The sequence below is a fragment of the Apodemus sylvaticus genome, chromosome X, assembly GCF_947179515.1.
Source record: "Apodemus sylvaticus chromosome X, mApoSyl1.1, whole genome shotgun sequence".
NCBI classification, from domain to species: domain Eukaryota; kingdom Metazoa; phylum Chordata; class Mammalia; order Rodentia; family Muridae; genus Apodemus; species Apodemus sylvaticus.
Window position 1 is genome coordinate 12551887 of NC_067495.1, and position 22308 is coordinate 12574194.

A 22308-nucleotide genomic window follows, 5' to 3' on the forward strand; every position below is an offset into this window, starting at 1 on the left:
GCAGGGTCTACAAAAGACTGAAACCTTTGAGACTAAATACCCACATGACCAATTCCACAACAAAGAACCAGAGCATACAGCGAGTAGGAAAGTCTAAACATTAGACAAGAATCTGTGCGTACCTAGGAACTTATACAACTTCCTTCTCAGCCTTTGTTGGGGATAGGTGGGAGAGGAACGACCAACACTTCTAGCAAACTTGTTTCATCTTTCTCCTCTGTTATATGGGGAAGTCCTCCCGCCTCAGGCTCCCTAAAATGTAACCTGCATTTGCCCACACTTATTTTTTTTAATTTTATTTTATGTATATGAGTTGTATGTACACCTGGGTGCCAGAAGAGGGCATCCAATCTCATTACAGATGGTTGTGAGCCACCATGTGGTTGCTGGGATTTGAACTCAAGTCTTTTGGAAGAGCAGTCAGTGCCCTTAACCCCTGAGCCATCTCTCCAGCCCTTGCCCACACTTATAAGAAATAAGATAGAGATTACTTTTCCCCCTTTTCCCTCTACAGAGATTATTTTGCTGTATGTCTATGAGGTTTGCCTACATACATATACAGGTGTGCTGCATGCATACCTGAGGTCCACAAACAGGCAATCCTCTGGAACTAGCATTAAGGAATGTTGTGAGCCACTGTGAGAACTGGGAACCCAACCTGGGGTCCTCTGGAAGAGCACCAAGCGCTCTTAACTACTGAGCTCTCTCCAGCTCCACTTCTTTTCTTTTTTATTATTTTATTATTATATTTATCTCTTTTGCACATGTTTAGGTCAGAGAACAAGCTGTGAGAGTCAGTTCTTTCCTCCCATCATTTGAGTAAGGATTGAACTCAGGTTGCCAGGCTCAGCAACAAGCACCTTTACTGGCTGAACCATTTATTTCCCTTTACCCGCTCAAGTCTACATTATTTCTAAAGGGCTATAAATGAAGAGTCTACTCTTGCTTTGGAGGGACCTGGGAACCATCTACTCCTCAGACTGCTACCTACCACTAAGTTCTGCTAAAGACAGAAAGGCAAACTTCAGGGCTATGCAGATGGCTCAAGAGGTAAAGGCACCTGCTGCCAAGACTGGCAACCAGAGTTCCATCCCTAGAACCTACAGGGTGGAAGGTGGAAGGAGAGAACAGACTCCTATAAGTTTTTCTCTGACCTCCATGTACACATACTACGGTACACATGCATGCGTGTGCACATACATGTTTAATAAGGAAAGGAAGCTTGGCTTTTGTGGAGAACCTAAAACCAAACCACACAAACGTGGGTAGACGGACACAGCTGCAAGTGCGACAGCAACCTAGTCTGCTCTCCACTGAATTCATGCTCTTGTGCAAACCCTGCCCTCAATGAGGCAGCAGCAGTCAAGAAAAGGTCCTACCCACCCCCCTATCAAGTAGCCATGGTATGACAGGGTACACACACCCAACTGTCCCAATGGGCACAGACTATGGGCAAGACAAATGACCTCAGACCTCTGGAAGATCCCCTGCCCCACCCTCCTACCAATCTGAGATACAAGTTTTTCTGCTTGAGGATTCCCCTGGAAAAAATGGGAAAACACCAATGATCCTGAGCAAAGATGTCAAAGAGGCAGGTGTACAGGAAATAAAACATAGGAATCTACTATGTCTTAATACATGTTAATAGTGTTGATCTGACATTGGCTGGCTGACCTAGATAAGACAGGGTCCTGGCTTTCTCTTGAGGCCTCAGTTTCTCATTTTATAAAGTTGGTAAATCTAAGGCTGGACATTGGTGTACCTTTAATCCCAGCATTTGGGAGGCAGAGGCTAGAAGATCTCTGAGTTAAAGGCTAGCCTCATCTACAGAGTGAGTTCTACAGAGTAGGTTCTAGAACAGCCAAGGCCGCACAAAGAAACCCTGTCACCAACAAAATCTGTCCAACAAGAAAGCATAGTAGCAATATGTCTGTAATCCTAATACTCAGGAGGTTAAGACACCAAGATTATCACAAGCTCAAGTTACAAGGGCACCTGGTCTACCTAGAGAGTTCCTAGAGTGAGGCCCTATTTCGAAAACCAAAGAACAATAAAAGGCAAAATTTTAAAAATGATCTAAGAGCTATTCTTTCCAGTACTGATGATCCATGTTCCAAGACTAAAACAACTAGAAGTGGGCCTGGTTAACACTTCTGGGCTCTAACACAGCCCAGCTACTCTCTTCTGAAGCCCATGCAGACACATGGCCAGAGCTAGACATTTCTGCTGAGTCAAATGTCAAATGGAGGGAAAGGGAGTGAGGCTCCTGTTTCTAGGAGGTTATCTGAGCACAGCAGGGACTGGGTGGGCCACAGGATACCCACCTCCACCCAAGAGATCGCTGATGCTCATAAATCTGTAGGAGGAGGTACCAGGGAGAAATGGGTACAAGTAATTGATACTGATTCAAAAGTGCTGTCTGGATGTCAGAGGCAAAACAAAAGACAGAAAACCACCTGTGTTGGACTATCAACAATGGAAGAATAAATACTTCTAGCTGGAAGAAGGAAAACTTAAGAAAGGTCAAAGAATGGACAAACTAAAAAACTGGGTCAATTATTCTAATGCATGATCCTTCAATACAGTTGTACTACTTCACAACTCTAAGTTTGCTGTTATTAATTGTAGCATAAATATGTTTTTTTGATGGTCTTAGGCAAAAATGGTTGTATGACCCCAAAGGGGATTGCTATCCACAGGTTAAAAACCACCGAGCTAGGGGCTCCTCGAGTCATCCTCTGTGCGAACTCTACCACTGTCACTTCCCCTTCAATCCTTGGCAGTGCTGAGCATCAAATCCAGGGTCCCCTGAATGCTAGACAAGAGCTCTACTACTGAGCTATACTTTCTGCCCTTCTTTTCAGACCTTCAACTGATTCAATTTCATGGCTTAATGATCCAAAAATTTCAGGAGGTCCTGAAGCGCCCAGCTGGATGCGTAGCACACAGCAGGGTCAGAGAGACAACAAAGTATAATGTATGTGTGCAACCCACTCAATTCCGGCTCTCAGTTACATGTTCCCTCTATTAGTCAATACATGGTAAAAAGTTAATGCTTGCAGGCCTTTGTAGAAAGAGTGAGGCGATGGCCATCTGTCCCTGTATAAGCTAGGCTAGAAACGGGGGGGACAGCGGAAAGCCTGGGGACAAAGTCCCCTTGCCCAGCACGTGTTGTGTACTCTGCACCAGGGAAACCTCTAGAGGAGGCCTAGAGACCAGGGGCAACGCACTTCAGGGGAGAGCCCATAGGACTTGAGGTTTTACAGAGAAAAGCTGAGGGCAGCCCAGTCAGGGGAAATGTGTAGCCATAGTGCTGATAAGGAAAGGCCTTAAACCTGCTGTGGTCAGCTCTTCCTGTATGCTTAGGCCCCTTACTGGAAGGCCCCAATGGGGGGCGGGTAGTAGCTAAATAGACACAGGCATACAAAAAATTGCTCCTGATGTGGGTTACTATCCACACCAGGTGCTCAGTAGCTCCAGCCTGCCTCAGTCAACATCTGAGCCCAGATGGCCAACAGCAATCTTGCTTCTGCTAACATCCACCCTGAGATTAATATGGAACCCAGAAACTGATAGGTTCTCACTTTTCATTCTCTGCTTTCCTTTTATCCCTAAGATACTTCCAAACCCAGGTCTTTCTCTAGTAAATATCTCAGGGAGAACATGACTTCAAGCTAGATGGGTAGAAGGGGTGGGATTTTTTCTCCAAAGCAACAGAAACCATTACCTGAATAGAGTCTGCTTGATAGAAGGGGTAAGTGGCCCTTCATCCCACCCATTCCACAAATGTTTCTAGCTCTGAGAGACAATGGAGAAGAGCAGCCAGGCTATACTAGTGCTACTGTTCCATGATGACCTACTATGTATCAAGCATTAAAGGGCTTTACTAAAGTAAATCAAACCATAATAAAACATAACAACAGTGGAGTCCTTAAACCCATTCTTCAACTAACGAAAGAGGGTCCAGAAGAGTCAGTCACTTGCTCAGGACCAACCAGCTTATAACAAACATGCAGGTCAACCAAAAACCAAGAACAGACCTAGAATGAACTGATGGAGCCCTGGGGAGCATCACCACTTCATGGATGGGAGACGGCCTAAGAGCCACACAAGTTATCAACTGGGTCTAGAACTAAAAATCACATCTTCTGATTCCCAGTTCAAAGATGTCAGAGAACAATTTTCCTTTGAAGAAAGCAGAACCACTGGTATGGGAGGAGAGAACAGGCCACACTCTAGTCTCCATTCATGTCAGTACAGGATTTCACAACTACTTTTTGGTTAAAGGTTCATAGCCACAAGGGACTCAAAGATCTAGCTCAGGCTTAGCAGATAGTATCAAGAAATTACTAATTCTAGGCTGGCACAGTAGCATGCCTTTAACCCCAGCAATTGGGAGACAGAGGCAGGTGATCTCTGAGAATTTTTGAGGCCACTCTGGTTTACACAGAAAGTTCCTGAACAGCCAGGACTAAAAAAAAAAAAATCTCAAAAAAATTTATCAATTCTTAGCTGTGTATACTGACTCACACATATAATTTTTCAGCTCTTAAGAGGCTGAGGAAGGATTATTCTAAGTTCCAGGCTAGCCTGAGCTAGAGAATGAGAAAAAAAATTGCTAGGTATGACAACAATGCTTTGCTAATGCTAAAACTAGAGAAAACAATACAAATGTATCTGTTAAAGCAGAGAGAGAGATTTATGAATGAAACGATAATACAGTGTAGTTCATAAAGTAAGGCTACTCATGTGTTAATCACTTTGTGAAGTTATGTCACTAAGTGCGAAAAGGGCTCACTATTTTCTCTACTTCTGTGCAAGTTAAATTTCAATATAGAAATTTGTTAAGGTCTAGATTTTTTTTTAGACAAAATGAATATAGCCTTGACTGTCATGGAACCTGCAGTGTAGACCCGGCCCACTGTTCTTGAACTCAAAGAGATCCAACCTGCTTTTGCCTCCTGAATGCTGGTACTAGAGGTGTGCTTCACCATGCCCAATTTTACACGCACAAGCATAAACACAGGTACTAAATAGACACCATCCCCAATACACCATACCAGAGAAATCTCAGGGTACAAACTCGTACATAACAAAGGGACAATATGATACAGTTAACCCACATACAAAATCCTGACTCTATGTACTTTTGTATAACCCTGGACAAGTCACTCCCTACTTCTGAGACATTTTTCAGTCCCACATTCACCTAGACTTGGGGATAATAAAAGGGTTTCCACACCAGGTGGCTGTGGTGCACACCTTTAATCCCAGCACTCAGAAGGCACAGGCAAGCAGATCTCTGAGTTCAAGGCCAGCCTGGTCTACAGAACAAATTTGAGGACAGCCAGGGCTACACAGAGAAACAGTGACTTGAAAAACAAAACAAAAAAGAAAAAAGTAACCAACCAACCATCTACCTAGCTGACTTAATAACTAAGTGGGTTTCCTGGAGTCTTGGCAGAGCAGTATATCAACAGTGATGTCCCTTTATCACTACTATTGCTGTTATCATTACTTACTTAACAATCCAAGACCAGAGACCAAACGTTAACATGAGCTCCATGCCTGTTTAGCTTAAAATATCAAGCAGTTACCTCTGCCTCAATCCTGTCTCAAGGACTGCTACTGACTACTAGGCCACAGCTCAGAAGCCTTAAGCCCTTCCCTCAGAACCAAAGCAGACTCACCTACAGCCCGGAATAGACAGGCACCGTCCTCCTTCATCTGCTTGATTATGAAGCCTTTCTTGTCCCGCAAGGCCTTTTCAAACCAGTGTTCCTGCTGGAGGAAAGAGCAGGAAGATCAGCAACAGGGAAGCCCATACCCTTCTCCAGGGGCCTGCCTTCAAGTTCCTGAGAGGACCAGATGATTGGCCAAAAGGATACTGGAAAATTCACAGCCCTTCTTGACTACTCTGGCCACAAAGCAGGAGACAGTCTATGAACAAGAATAAGACTTAATCCCAGAGAGGTCCCAGATTCCCTGAAAACAAAAACTTCATGTGCTTTCCGATCCCTGCTCTCAATCTTGCAAGACCTGGCCTAGGCAGCCAGGGACTGAGACCTCCTAAGTGCCTAGATGGAGAATGTGGTGCTCTATCAAGAAGGTTCCCCTGGAGCTGGGCAGTGGTGGCGCATGCCTGTAATCCCGGCACTCTGGGAGGCAGAGGCAGGCGGATTTCTGAGTTCGAGGCCAGCCTGGTCTACAGAGTGAGTTCCAGTACAGCCAGGGCTACACAGAGAAACCCTATCTCGAAAAAAAAAAAACCAAAAAAGAAGAAGAAGAAAGAAGAAAGAAGAAGGAAGAAGGAAGAAGAAGGAAGGAAGAAGAAAAAAAAGAAGGTTCCCCTGGAAAGATGCTGAAGAGAGTAACTAACTAGAACCCAGATCTTGAACCTATGAACATGGGAAATTCTAAAATATATTGTGTAAGGCAGAAAATGAGTCAAGTATGACTCAAGTGTGTCCAAACACACTTACATACATTAACAAGTCTCTACATATGTATACATACACACACACACATATACTGTCTTTTTTCAATTTTGCGATATAGACAATAAAATATAATCCCTAGAGGCTGCAGAAATGGCTCAGCGGTTAAGAACACTGACTGCTCTTCCAGAGGTCCTGAGTTCAATTCCCAGCAACCTCATGGTGTCTCACAATCATCTGTAATGGGATTTGATGCCCTCTTCTGATGCATCTGAAGACAGTGATAATATATTCACATATACAAGATAAATAAAATATTTTATCCCTAAGTATTAATGCTATAGATGATTTTTATTAGCCCTTCCCAATAAAGATACACAATTTATTATCCGAAATTTTAAATCTCTAAATGCTTTGAACATCAAAAGACTTGGGGAAAAAAACCCAGAAAACTCAAAGTCTTCATCTAATTCATGCCCCATCACAACTTGAATAGAATATACCAAATACTCTAATTTGAGGGTGAAGGCTCAAACATTTTTATGCAAAAACATTTAGGCTGCTTCAGCCTCTGTTGAAGTATTATATAATACAAAGTATAAACACCAAGAAACTTTAAAATTCTGAATAGTTTCTAAATTTCAAATGACATTTGATTCCAAAGTGTTTGGTTAATAAACATATACAAACTCATACTTCTAGATTAAAATAATAACAACAACAACAACAATAATGACCTTGACAGCTTAAAACATTTCCATTTCAAAACGAAGCAGAAACAGATCTTTCTCTGGCCCCTCACGCCCTCTGCTGGCTGTCAGAAGCAGATAGCTTGACCTAGCAACACAGCTGCATTACAAAATAGGAAGCCTAGGGGACATTACCCTACCTAAGAACCTAGAGGCTCTCTACTAAAGATGACCACAAAGGGCCATTTTTGTACCCCACTACAGGAAATGGGTAGAATCCATCTCCTCGAAAAACCAGAGTAGGCAGTGTCTGGAGGTCTAAATCCCTGGTTTTCAAGCCAGCCAGCTCCATCACTGCAGTGTTTCCTGGTTGTAGGGAAGCTGCCTAAACTCATACCAATTACAAAAATGAGAAGCATTTGCTCTTCTCAACACATCTGCCAAGAAGGCAGAAGTTCTGTCAGGACCTAAAGAGGCTCTGTAATAGCCTATACTGGTGAGGTGGTCACTAAACATAAAAGAGGAAAAGACCAACATAAAGAGATGTAGAAGCCAGGAATGGTAGGGAATGCTTTTAATTCCAGCACTCCGGAGGCAGAGATGAGGCCAGCTCCCACCCCAAAGAGATGATATACAACGGAGGTACCCCTCAGGAAGTCCTAGGTGAGTGTCTAGACAAAGGATGAAGATGGACAAGGGAAATCCTGGCCAGCCCCACCCTCTGGGCCCACCACATCAGGAAGGTGTGGTGTCATTTGCAGAGATGACAAATACATCTGTAAGCCTTTAATGTGCTTCCCTGGGTAGCACAAACCCATCTGTTTGTACACAACCTTCCAGCAGCCCAGATACTCATCCTGCCCTGGAGGCTGTGCACTAGCACACTAACTAGTTATTCTTAAGTTCATCCTTACCCACACTGTTAGCCATGTCCCAGAATCACAAGGCCTAGCCCATCAAAGGGTGTCCAGAAGAGAAACTTAACCATAACCCCACAGCGTAAAAAAGGGAGAGCTAAAAGGGGGAGAACAGGTATGGGAGGAAGACAGAAGAAGGGATCAGAAGAGAAAAAGAGGGCTCCTAGTTAATCATCTCACAAAATATGAGTCATCCTGGGATGGACAATGAAGACAGAAAAATGAATCACACTTGGTCTCTACCCTGAAAAACTTCAAGAGGAGGGGTAAAGAAATATGCATGATGACGTACAATTTGAGTGGGGCTGCAAAACAGATGAATGTTCCCTTGCTTTTGTGAAGCATGAAGAGACCTTATCCTGCCTGACATTAAGGCTGGCATTTGAGCAAAGGATCAAGACTTGCTTGATAAGTAGGTAAGTCATTTCTGTCACCAAGCACCAGAGATGCTCAAAGCCTGGCAATCTATATAGGAGAGCAAAGACACAAGCAAAACTAGGCAGCTAAGCAGGGAAAAGCCAGAAAGGATGAACTCATATTAGCTGAGTGCTTTGTCCTATGCCAAGTGACCTCATTTCATTGTCCTCACTGCAACCCAAGTGGCAGAAAGGAGCTGCAGTCTGGGTAGAAGCAAAGCTTAGTAGTAGAGACATAGCACATGATGTACTATGAGTGGTGACACATACCTGGTAGCAAGTCTTGGAGAAGTTCTGATGTGCCTTAAAATAAAGGAAGTCTGACTAGGCAGACCTTTTGCACAAGTAGAGTGTGGGTCCTATGGTAACTGTATGGTAGCTAGGCCTGCATCTAGAGGAGGATCACTAAGCATCCACTGGCCTTGGTATCCCAGTTTGAAAACCTAGGGCTCTAGCTTTCTCACTCATTTTGGGAAGAAAATGTTTAGGAAGTGATAGAGGGCTGGAGAATAGTCCAACAATCTGTAGATTTATTCTGTATTGGTGGCCTGACCCAAAAAGATGAAGTCTCAGCCCTGAACTTTACATGTTCAAGACCAATCCAGGAGCAGGGGCTCTCCCTATCTCTAAGCCTTAGCAAAAGGACTGGACAAAGCTCTCTGACACCACAGTATCAAGTCCCAAGAGCTAAGACAAAACCCTATTTAAAAGCTGGTTTAAAAACTTAAAAGCCTAAGAGAAGCCTATGGAACCACTGATTTAGGTTTCAATGCAGTTCTACCAAATAAAAGCCAAGTGATAAACTGCTTTGAACCATAGTGTTCTAACCTGTGAAATGGGAATATACACTTCCTAGTAAGTGGGATACTAGGCAGTACTTTGGTCAGTGAAGGGGACGGGGTGAGGACAAGATCTATGTACCCCTGGCTATCTTTGAACTCACTATATAGACCAGGTTGGCCTCAAACTTACAGAGATCTGCCTGCCTATAGAGTGCTGGGATTAAAGGAGTACCCTATCTGTTTGTAACTATGTCTTTCCAAAGTGCTATCAAGCCAGCTACTTCAGATAGGTGGAAAACATGGTGAGAGCAGTGTATACACCTAGCCCTTCAGTAGGACATCTCTTAATGAGTTGCCATCCCCTCCCTGATCTGGATTAGGCAGAATGATGTCCACCTGAAAATATAAGACCTAATGCCTAGAATCTGTACACGTTTTAATTTTTCAGACACCGGAAGAGGGTGTCAGATCTCTTTACAGATGGTTGTGAGCCACCATGTGGTTGCTGGGATTTGAACTCATGACCTTTGGAATAGCAGTCAGTGCTCTTAATCGATGAGCCATCTCTCCGGCCTGTACACATTTTAAAAGGATTTTGCAGAAATGACTGAGACTCTTCAGATGGAGAAGTCAAACTAGATCACTAAGTGGGGCCTAAGTGCAATCTCAGGTGTGGACATTAACTTATTTTTTAACTTGACTAGACCTGGAATCACTTAAAGAGATAATTCTAGATGTGTCCTTCAGGGAGTTTCCAGATAAGTCTACCATCACCTGAATGTGGATAACACCATCACATAGGCTGGAGTCTCTGGATGAATAAAAAAGGAGAAAAGGAAAAAGGAAGTTGAGCATCAGTATTCTTCACTTCTTCTCTGGTGCAACATGACCGGCTGTCTTACGTTCCCACTGCCATGCCTTACCCACTGAGATGGGACTGTATCCCCCAAATAAATCTCTCAAGTTGCTTTTGTCAGGTATTCCGTTACAGCAGGAAGAGAAAAGTTAGTACCCAGAAGTGGGGTCACTGCTATGGATACCTGACCACACAATTTGTAGGCATTTGGAGGTGACTGCAGGAAGAATCTGAAAAGGCTTACTTCTGGGGGCTAGAAAAGACTTAGAGTGTGAAAGCAGAGCTTAACAGTCTATTCTAGTAGGAATGTGGAATAATAGAACACAGAAATATGAACAATAAAGTCCTGGTTAAAGAGATCTCAGCTGCTGGGCAGTGGTGGCACACGCCTGTAATCCCAGCACTTGGGAGGCAGAGGCAGGTGGATTTCTGAGTTCGAAGCCAGCCTGCTCTACAGAGTGAGTTCCATGACAGCCTGAGCTACACAGAGAAACCGAGAGAGGAGGGAGAGAGGAGAGAGAGGGAGGGAGGGAGAGGAGAGAGGGAGCAGGAGAGGAAGAGAGAGAGGGAGGGAGGGGAGAGAGAGAGAGAGAGAGAGAGAGAGAGAGAGAGAGAGAGAGAGATATCTCAGCTACTATAAGGACTAGAGGCCATCTGTTTTATATTCTGGCAAAATAACCTGGCTTGTTATGCTCATTTGAGCAAGGCTAAATTCCAAAGTCATGGAGTAAGTTGCTTGTAGAATTTGAAGTGAGCATAACCTCTAGGCTTTGATTTTACTGTTGTTACTACTTACTGCGTTAATCCCTGGAGGGCATGCAAACAATACAAGATGTGGAAAGTGTGCAGTTTGGTGAGGAAAAAAGCATAAACTAGGGCTAACTGGATACTTTGCTTATGTTTACAGTCCTAACATTTAGGAGAGAGAGACAAGAGGATCAGCAGTTCAAAGTCAGCCTGAGTTACATAACCTAGTTCGAGGCCACAGTGAGCTACATGAGACCCTAACTCAAAAAACTAAAGTTACAGATAGAAATATGCAGTATGACCATGAAAGGAGCTTGACTGCCTTAAAAGTTGAAGGCAGTTTGGTTTGGACAAAGTGGCTAGAAGTGTAATGAAATTTGTGCAATTAAGAAAACCCCTAAACTCTATATGGTATATATACTGCCGACCCAGGAAAGGCTCCAGGCTATAAAACTGGAAGCTGGGCTGAAGAACATAATGCCTAAAAAGCAGAGCCTCTAGAGTAAGCTGCAGGAAACCATCTAGAAGGCAGGGAGAGGCCACAGTGCCTGCGCTCCAAGGAGACTAGCTTCCATCCTGAGTTGGTAGCATAACTTGACATCATCCACATCATGTGGGTTTTCAGACATCCAGAATTCAACAACAAGGTGATCAGCCTTGCACCAAGATAGCAGGGTCAGATTGCCTGCAATAAGACCCTAAGAGGCCATTTTATGAAGCTATGAAGGTAAGGCTTTTTGCAAAGGTGACCTCAGGGGTACCGGAGATGACAGAAACATCTGTCAAAGAAAGCATTAGGCCAGTGGTTCTCAATCGTCCTAATGCTGTGACCCTTTAATATAGCTCCTCCCATTGTGGCAACCCCAACCATAAAACTATTTTGAGTGTTATTTCATTAGTGTAATTTTGCTACTGTTATGAATCATCATGTAGACATCTGTGTTTTCTGATGGGATCCTGTGAAAGGGTTCGGCATCCAGGTTGAGAGCCTCTGTCTTAGAGGCCGAGTGAAGCTGGTTCAAAGCACCAGAGCTATGAGGGCACAACTACCCAAGCTTATTGGAATGCAGGTGATGCCATCAAAGGCCCAGGTGTTGGGCATGGACTGCAGAGCTTAATGTTTTATTGGTGGGTTTCAGTCTTGCTTTTATCTAATCTCTCTTTGCTAATATCTTCATTTCTGTCTTCTGGAATAGGAATGTTTGCTCAGTGCCATTGTATATTAGATAATGTAACTTGTTTTGTTTGTTAATTTTACAGAGGCTCACAATTAAGGCTCACTATGCAACCTTGGCTGGCCTAGAACTACTGAGCTCCACCTGCCTCTACCTCCCAGGTGCTGGTATTAATGGTATACACTACCTCACCAGGCCTTGAACTTAAGATTTTTGAACAATGTTAGAACTGCTAAGAATTTGGCTACTCTTACAATGAACTAAATGTGTTATCTACCTTGACATTGCTGTCAGATATGGAGGACCAGGAGTAAAATACTGATCTTTAAAGGCAGTAAGGATTGGGTGCCAAGCTGACAATGGGTAGACTTGTGATGGTTAATCCTCATTATCAACTCAAATGAATTTGAAATTACCTAAGAAGCAGAAATCTTGGTGTGCCTCTATAGGGAATTTCAGGAGCATTAACTGAGGGGTGAAGGCCCACCCAAAACACAACACCACCCATGGGCTTGAGGGTCCTGTACTGAAGGAAAAAATTAGAGTGTGTACGAGCATCCATCTCTCTGCTTCCTGACTGCAGATATAGTCCATCCACGGGAGGATGGACTGTATCCTCTCAAAGTGTAAGTAACAATAAACTCTTCCTTACGTTGCTTTACTACTACACCTGTACAGAGTGAGATGAGGGAGAAGATTTACAGAAGAAGATTTAATACAAAAAAGGAAACCATACACATTACACTCAGAGAAAGAGGAAGAGGTTGGAGTGATGTAGCCATTAGAAACTGAGAAAGTCTAGATTCCTTCCCAGCCCTGCTGGAGGATGTTCAGTAAACACCAACATCTTGATTTTGGCCAAGTGAAACCCATTTTGAACTTTTGACCACCAAAACTGAAACAGAATTTATCTGTTGTTCTAAGCCATGGTTATTTGTCACAACAACCACAGGAAATTAATATATCCCCCTTGTAGTACTCCTTTGGTGTGAGCTCTAGGGCTCTGTGGCTTTGAGAGAGGGTTAGAATTAAAAGGCAGCAGGGGCTGGGAATCCTCCCTCTCAGCCTGGGAAGTTGCTGACCCAGCCTGTGGGTAAAAGAACTGCCAATAAAGGGGGAGGGCACAGGGAAGGGTGGCAACAGCACTGGACAGATGTCTTCTCAGAGCCCATGGCCAAGAGGTATTTAGTATTCTAGGCCTCGCAGCCTTGTCCCAACAAACCTGGAGCCAACACTACCCCCTCACCCAAAACACCCAGGAACACTGGCTCTGCTCCAGGGGCCATAAATACAGGCAGTCCATCCAATGAGAAACAGACATACTACTTCTCTAAGGACCGACACAAGCCTACTAGAATAGAAGAAAGAGAAGCAAGACCCCCACCCCCCAAAAAACTATTTCTGGGCCACCAGAGGATTAAAACCCCAAGATCCTATTATTTAGCAATAAAAACAAAGCACAGATAAATGTTATACCATGATGTGCTCTGAACACATGCTATCCACAAGAGACAAAGCTACAAAGGACTACATCATTGTATGATTCTACTTGTTTCAGAATCATTCAATCCAGACAAATTAGTAGGTTGCCAGGAGCTGGAAAGGGATGAAGGAAGGGGGGCTGTTAAAAGCTATAAAGGGTTCTATGATATTAAAAACATCATAAAACTGGTAACAGAAGTACAATTCTATGGCTATTTTGAAAGCCACTTTTTATTTTGGTTATTTTAGACAGGATCTCAACACTCAGCTCAAGCTGGCCTCAAACTTTTGGCAATCCTCTTGCCTCAACCCCCAAATGATGGGACTATACTCATGAGCCATCATGCCAGAAAATCGAGCACTGAGTTTCATCACAATAAACACAAAATCACCAAAGAACTTTCAACACCTCCCAAGAAGTGCAACACTTGCTGAAACATCACATCACATCACATCTAAAACATAACACTGTAAGTGGGCAGTGGTGGCACAGACCTTTAATCCCAGCACTCAGGAGGAAGAGGCAGGCAGTTCTCTTGAGTTTAAAGGCCAGCCTAGTCTACAGAGTAAATTCAAGGACCACCAGGACCATTACATAGAGAAACCCTGAACCATCCCCAGAGCCAAGGGGTACCAAATAAAATCCCATAAAGAGAAATGTGCAAAACAGGTAATTAAAGATGAGATTACACCTTTCTTCAGGACAATGAATCCAACCACTGTTCTCGCCACTTCCCATTTAATAGGTAGAAAAACCAAGACCCAAGCAGTATGAGGTATGGTGGTGCACAACTTTAACCCTGGAACTCAATAGTCAGAGGCAGGTCAGATCTCTGAGTTCTGAAGCCCGTCTGGTCTACAGAGTAAGTTCCAGGACAGCCAGGGCTACAGAGAAACCCTGTCTTGAAAAACAAACAAACCCCTAAAACAAAAGATCTGGAAAAAGGAACTGCTCAAAGACCACACAAAAGTTTAGTATAGAAAAAGGACTCAAATCCATGATGCCAGGTCAGGGACCATATGCTGCTTCCTTGCCCGCCAACCACCCAATTTCAGATGGGCAAGCTTCTAGATGCCAAGAGATGGGTACTATGGATGGACAAAGCCTCTTGAGAAGAAAAGATTGTCCTGAAGCCGCGATTACTCATCCTGAGCAAAAAGAACTAGCCAAGGTGGGCAAGGCTAGATGTTTATACTCTATTAGCCCTTACAACTTTTTGCTCTAAATGAGAGTTCTACAATCATAAACCAGATCAACAGCTAACACTGGAGTTTGAACTCCAACCTGCCCAGCTCCAAATCCCAAATTCTTTCCACATGTAACTGTGGAACCTGATAGCTGGCTACAATACTGCTACGCATCATCCTTAAGCCTTATACCAAAAAGGCTTTGACCTGCCCAGCAAAACTCTGTGACTGGAAAAGAAGCAAAGTGCAAAGAGAAGGAACCCAGCTCCTCTTCAAAAGATACCCAGTATTCATTATCAAGTGCAGGAATAGGGAGGGGGCTTTGAAATCCCTTAAACCCAAAGCTAACTGACAACACATAAGCACATTAGTGAGAGTAAAAGAAAATCAGGTGCAGAGAACAGAAGCTGTTCTAGTTTACTCTGCAAAAGGCAACGGACTGAGAGATAGAATCCAGACACACTGACTGTACTGCTAAACCTAGCATCTTCCACTACCTTGTCTGTCCTTTCCTCCAAGATCTCTGAATTCTCCTGGCTTAGGATGCTTCTAAGCTGTCGTTTTCAGTGGCTAGGCTCTCAGTAAGGTGACCATGCCTGAAAAAAGGAACCCTATGACATCATTTCCCCAGTACTCCAATCCAAGGTACCTGAAGGAAACAAGAGTACATATTCATCGAACTGGAACTGAATTTCCCATTCAGACTAATCATCTAATCATCATCCCTCTGTCAGTACTGAAATAGCCTCTAGGTTAGAAGCATCTGCAACAGCTGTGGACCAAGATTGGAGTAACATGACCAATATCCCTTCTTTTCATCCTCAAGAGGCTCAAAGTTGGGCCAGGTGAGGTAGGGGGACTAGGACTAGCTCCTTCTTCTCTTTGTGCCCACAATAGAACAGAAAGTCTCTCCCATCACAGGGAAGAGCAGGCTTTATGAGTCTGTCAGATCTTATTTCCAAGTTCTTATGAAGATAAATATAAGGGCAAAACTGCAAGGGGTATAAGAATGTGCTTTTGCACCAGGTGGTGGTGGTGCACGCCTTTAATCCCAGCACTTGGAAGGCAGAGGCAGGTGAATTTCTGAGTTCGAGGCCAGCCTGGTCTACAGAGTGAGTTCCAGGACAGCCAGGGCTACACAGAGAAACCCTGTTTCAAAAAAAAAAAACAAATAAACAAAACAAACAAACAAAAAAAGAATGTGCTTTTGCATCTCCACCAACAACATACCTTCTCGTTCCCTGGGATAAGGGATGCATACCTCTGTAAGGGGTAGAGTGTTTACGAGAACCAGGGATTCATGACTCTTGGACCCAGTCAGGCAGTGGTTGTGCGCACACCTGTAATCCCAGCACTTGGGTAGCAGAGTGCAAGGCCAGCCTGGTCTACAGAGCGAGTTCCAGGAAAGTACTACTCAGAGAAACCTTGTCTTGAAAACAAACAAACAAACAACTCCTGGACCTGACATCTCTGAGTCCAGATGATTTGTTCTGCCAGAAATGACAGGAAAAGAACAACAATGGTGGCTATGAGACTACCCGCTGACCCCTATAAAACAGACATTTTTTCAACCAAAAGGAAATGGAATGTAAGAAATTTCCAGAAGTGGGAATCAACAATGGAAATAGGGTCAACCTCTACCAGTTCAAGGGATGCCTCAGGCTTCTGGTCCCAAGACCTGACAGCCTTCTTGGCTCTGACCTGAGGGTAAGGAAGAAACCAGAACACCCAGGTCCTCTGTCCAAAGAAGGAAGCCTCTGGCCATATTGAAGATGACGTCACGTCCTCTCCCTGGTGAGAAAGAATCACCTGGTGTGTGTGTGGGGGGGGGGGGAGGACAGCTGCATGCCTAAGTAAGGACTCAGGCCTCAGTCCCCTGAGGCTCTCTCTTGCCCCTGAGGAAGATGGAAAGAGGCTGAAAACTCTAATTTCCTCAAAATGGTAGCATTCCCAGGTCTCCGAGTTTCAAGTAAACTCCAAAAAGACTTATGTTCCTAAAAGCCTCCTATGAAGAGGGTACTTATGTTGTCTTAGGTGACAGCCCCAAAAGAGTCAGGCCTCAGATCCTAAGGTGTAGAACAATCCCTCACATAACTGATGTGATGTTGAGACTAAGACTCCATTCCTTAGGAAACCTAGAATCATGCCCACCAGTCCTGGTCTTCGGGCACTACCTCTACAGTGTTTAGTGGCACTTAAGGGGTTCCTATTCCTAAGGAAAGCCTTATATGTCCTTCACAGAACAGAGTCTCAGTCCCTTGAAGGCAGATTTGGAGAGAAACATCTGACGTCGCCTCTGGGTCTCTAAACTGCTCATGTCCTGAGGCTGGAGTTTCTGAGGCAGGGATTGGACAGGACCCATAGTTTCCAGGCCAGATTCTGGACCTCATCTGCAAAGTCAGTAGGTGAAGAGTTCTCCAAAAGAGATGGAGCTCTTCCTAAGAGAGACTCTCAAGGTTTTTTGTTTTCCAAGGAACTTAATCTGGGTTTAGTGACTTGAGAGCTCTTTTCCTGTGAGATTAAAAGATCAGCCCCTTGGGTATCAGAGAAATCCAGATGCACAGAAAAGGAAAACTGAGATGTTGAATCCCTGAAGTAAATTTCAATAGATAAATTTCCTTAGGGAAATATATGACCTCCCCCCCACACACACACACACAAGAGCATAGACACCAGCTTGTGACTGATAATGTGTCCTGAAGAAGTCCTCTTGACTGGAACATCTGTAATTAAACCCCAGGCCATAAGCAAAGAGGTCTTTACCTCAACACCAACTGTGAGCCAGTTCTGCTTCTAGGTACTGGTTTTGGCCTTTGTTCTTAAGCCATAGAGAGTTTTATCTCCCAGAATGAAGTTTCACAACACTGGAGGGATACTTTGGAAATCGCTATCTAAAAGGTGTGTGGGTATAACCTAAACCTTCAATTCTACAAAGAGGTCTAGGTCCCCAAATACAGGCTTAGGACTCCTGAGCAGGCCACGGGCATGGTTAGTGAACAGACCTGTTAACTGTGCGTAAGAAGAGGGGGGTCCTTCCTACATGAAGGGTTTAGGTCTCTTGGGTATGCTTAGACCATATCTCTGAGGACGCTACTTTGAGTTCTTTGGAGAGGGAATCTCAGACTTGTCCTAAAGGAAAAAGAGTCACTGAACTGAAGTCCCTTACAGAGGCTTGAGATCTTCCTCTAGGGAAGGGCTCCAACCTACCTGTGACTCCTGGGTCCCAATGCCAGTCACTTAGATGAGATCTCAGGACCAAGACTGACAACTATGGGCAGCAAAAGAGTACCTTAGCTTACTTAGAGCCCCTAACACCAAGTCTTCGGGGAATCCTAGCAACAAGACCTGGGTTTCTTGGACCAATCTCAAACATTTCCTTGGGTTCCTTCTCAGTCTTGCTGTTTCTGCCAACAGCCCCTCACCTTCCAGCCCTTACCTGTTCTGCAGTGGCGGGATCCATGGCCTCGATCCGTGCTGCAGCAGCTTCATATTCATCTTCACTGTTGTAGCCTGCTCCGACCTCTTCACGTTCCGGACTGGCCCCGCCAACTGCGCCAACGCCGGGAGCTTGACGCCGCCGCTTGCTGTGCCCGGGCCCCGAGCAGCAGCCGCCCACGCCCACGGCACCACCCACGCCCACCACCACCCCTGCCGCGCCCACCCCCGCAGTTGTCGCACCAAGAGCGTCACCAGGACCGCCGCCGGGGCCACCAGGGCCCCCACAAGGAGGTGGAGAAGCCTGCTGTGGCCGAGGGCCCGCAACTGCGCCAGGTGGCACGGCTAGTGCCCAACGATGAAGAGCACCAGGCGGCCCCGGTAGCGGGCCCTGAGGTGGTGGTGAAGCCCGGGGACGGGCCCCCACGACGCCGGAGTCACGGTCGCGTTCTCCTCCGCCCACGCCCGTGCCGCCGCCGCCCACGCCTACACCCCCACCGCGCCGAGGCGCTGGGGGCAGCGGCCCGGGCGGCGGCGGTTCGTTGGCCGGGTCGGCGTCGGGAGGTGGCGGCTTCTTTTTGGGGAGAATAGTCATGGCGGCACCGCCAAGTACCCCACAGCAAACCAGACGCGGAGAACGCCGGGAGAGAACCCGGATGAGGGGGCTACAGTTGTGCGCGAGGCACGATGGGAACAGCAAGGCCTGGATAAAGAGATCAGGACACCGGTTCGAGAACCGCAGGCAGTACGCAGGTCACGCCCAGAGGAGATCCCGGATGTGAAGTCCAGTGGGATGGTACAAAGACCGATTGGTCGTAACCTTTTCTCCCTCCAAGTCCAGCCAAGCTTACTGCTACCTTGTTCCGGGATTCGGCTTCAGAGGAAACACAACCAAAACAAGCACCTCTTCGCCCCGCCCCTCCGCAGGTTCTTGAACTACCGGGTGGGGCCTCCCTGGCTGTGGGCATGCGCAACAGGACACCAGCCCCGCCTCCTGCTCGGAAGTACGTGGGCAAAATGCTCGCCGCCGTGACAATTGCAGACACCAGCCAATTGAAAAAGTGCATAAAGCCTTGACAACACCCACTAGCCAATCCGGGCTGAGCACTCACTCTCTCAAGTCCTCCGTCTCAGATTTCAAAGTCGGCAACCTTCTTCCCGGGTTCTCTTTTCAGTTCCTGTTCTATTCTTTACTTCCCCCGAGGTTCTAACCCACAGGCGTCAGCACTATGGATAAACAGAATGGTCTGTCTAGCACACAGTAAGACTCGTGTCTCCAAGGATTCCATCTGGAACTCAGTTACACTCACTGGAAAATATCAACATTCCCAGAGCATAGCGTCCCCTGTGGCGTCACTTCCTGTTCCTCCCAGCTGCAAACCCGAAAGGGTGGACCCTACTTCACCCTGGCAACAATCGTAATCTTGCGGTGATTAGTTCAACAATGCTGTCCATCACTTCAGATGGGCCAACCGCTAGACAGACGTGCACCATACCGATAGTTAAGAGTTTGGCGGAAAAACACGCCTTCTCCGTCACCTCCGCCCTTTTACCCTCACGTTCACCTCAACCTTATATCTATTGCGCAAGCTCAGTACAAGCCTTACGCCCTCTGCCACCAAAACAACAACAACAACAACAAACAAACAAACCTTAGTTTACTCAGGAAAAGAGAATATTTACGAACCAAGACTCAGCAGCTAGTGTGTCCCAGTGGTGCTGGCAAACTCCTTGATATTAATCAGCTAAGACGCTAATACTAGCTTGGCCCTTAATGTCTTATTGTTTGGAACAAGTCAGTTAACACCCAATCTATTCTCTATTTCTACTCCTCTATAGGTTAGCAATATTTTTTCTTTCGTTTTTTATTTGGTTTCTCAAGAAAGGGTTTTTCTGTAGCCCTTGCTGTCCTACTCACTCTGTAGACCAGGCTGGCTTCCAACTCAGAGAGCTCAGCCTACCTCTGCCTCCTGAGTGCTGGGATTAAACCACAACCCAGCAGCAATAATTTCTATGTGTTAGAAATTAATGCCAATAAATAACCTGGTTCTGTGCATTGCACATAGTAAGTGCTTTATAAATTAGAACCTGTGGTAGTGCAGAAGAATCCTGGACTTTGATTCCTTATAAGGAAGACATCAGTTCTAGACACACATGGAGCATCATGAACTATTGACCTTGTACAAATCACTGTCTTTTTTGAGATTACCTAACAAAAGTGCAATATCAAAACGAGTGTTATAGCTTTGGAGGTTCAGGCGGTAGGACCAAGAGTTCAAAGCCAGGGGCTGGAGAAACGGTTCAGAAGTTAAGAGTAGTTAAGAGTAAGATGGCTTAGTAGTTAAGCTCTTCCAGAGAACTCATGTTCAACTTCCAGCACCCACATGGGGGCTCACAACCATGTGAAACTCCAGTCCCAGGGAGCTGACAGCCTCCATTCAGCATGCATATGATGAAAAATATATACATGCAAACAAAATATGCATACATATAAAATAATTTTAAGATTTTGTGTGTGTGTGTGTGAGTGAGTGAGTGAGAGAGGGAAAGGGAAAGGGAGAGAGAGGGGAAGAGGGAGGAACAGAGGTAGAGGGAGGGAATTAGTTCAAGGGTAGCCGTGATACATGTTGGGACTGTCTCCAACAAAAGATATTTTGGGGAAAACAGAACACCTAACCTCCTCCCTTCAGATGAAGCTTTTTTTCCCCCTGAAAGGCATCAGTAATACATGGATAAATATGGGTCCTAGTAATATTTTCAGTTCCCAAGACTCCACAATAGGAGGAGACTCATATCTACAGGACTTCTGTGGTCAGGGATTTCTGCCAAATACCTATAAACATTACCCTGAGTCTTCTAATGGTTGTCTCCAGACCCATATTTCCCATTCCTCACTGGCTATCTACTCAGCATCTAAAACTGAACTCTATTCATGAGTAACTTTCACCCCATACTTAACTATGTATCTGGCACCGTAGGAATTTCCTTCAACAGCAAAAGGCACCCTAAGCCAGCCATCACCCAGACCAGAAACCTAAGAGTCAAATGTGACTGTTTCCGCTTCTCCAGCTCTCGGCTGCCTGTCAATTCCAAGCCCCACCCAGTCTATCTCTGGAATTTCACACCTCTCCAATTCCACTGCTATCACCCTAGCCATCATCCCTTACCAAATGGACTACCACAAAAACCCTTGACAGATCCTTCTTCATCTAAGACTTTTTCTCCATAGCTTATTCCCCATAGGCAAACGTAAGGCCTGGCTTGTTTCTGAGTCTTCAGTGGTCCCCCCCCACCCTACACCTCGGACAAAGTCCCAAATCCATCTCCCAGTTTCAAAAGCCTTTTGCAGTCTGTACTATCTACTTCCCTCCTTCAGCCCTGCACTCTCTCCCCCTCCCCCTTCCAGCTAGTTTGAACTCCTTTCAGTTCCCCAAAGGCCTTAGGCTCGTTCTCTGACCTCCAGAGAATTGGACTCACTGTGCCCTCCACCCACCTGTTGTTTAGCCTTCCATCTCTTGCTTGACTAACTCCATCTCCTTCTTTGAAGGCTTGCCAGGTGAGGTTACCTGGCCGCCTAAATGTTTCTATAACCCATCAATCTCAGTTGTACCACACTGTATTGTGATTGTCTGCCTTCCATGCTTACCTATGAACATTAGATCTAATAATGCTACTTTGCCCATCAGTGTACCTTAGTCCTAGTACGTGATGGGCTGTTAACAAATACTTGGTGAATAAAGAAATTCCTGTCTCTATTTCACATTAGCAACTTGACACAAAGAGTGAGTCTCTCACCCAAGGACTAAAATGTGTCAATCTGAATCCAAGATTAGTCTTCACATGACTCTACATAGTAGCCTGGTGTAGCTGGTATCCAGAAGAGAACAACAGGCTATCCATGAGGAAGGGGGATTATTACCAAACTCAGAAATCATTTTATTATGGTCAAATTTATAGGGTTTTGCTATCAGGAAGCTTGGGCTTAAGTTCCCCCTCAAAGTAACTACATATTGCTCTAGATCTTGACTTCTCCTTCTAGGAATGAAGGATTGGGAACAGTATCTAAGGTACATCAGTCTTAGGACCCTCCGGCCTGCTTCAGTGCCTACACAGACCAACTCTTCAAAGCACCCTTTTTCATTTCTCTATAATCCACATCTTCAAGAATAGAGCACTAGCCACCC

General features: G+C 45.2%; 1 protein-coding gene across 6 annotated transcripts in view; it reads right to left on the minus strand.

The window, feature by feature from the left end:
• Positions 1 to 19483, minus strand: part of Otud5 (OTU deubiquitinase 5) — a 32032-nt gene extending 12549 nt beyond the window's left edge. Inside the window, exons 1-4 of one of the 6 annotated variants that reach the window (XM_052171862.1) lie at positions 18982 to 19478; positions 18368 to 18827; positions 18126 to 18238; positions 5691 to 5784 (exon numbers count right to left, since the gene is read on the minus strand). In XM_052171862.1, the coding sequence (XP_052027822.1) occupies positions 5691 to 5784; positions 18126 to 18238; positions 18368 to 18827; positions 18982 to 19191 (877 nt within the window). In that variant the 5' untranslated portion in view covers positions 19192 to 19478. Of the gene's footprint in view, positions 1 to 5690; positions 5785 to 18125; positions 18828 to 18981 lie in introns of all 6 variants that reach the window. The other 5 variants (XM_052171863.1, XM_052171861.1, XM_052171859.1 and 2 more) reach the window with 5 other exon arrangements.
• Between the last annotated feature and the right edge of the window lie 2825 nt (positions 19484 to 22308).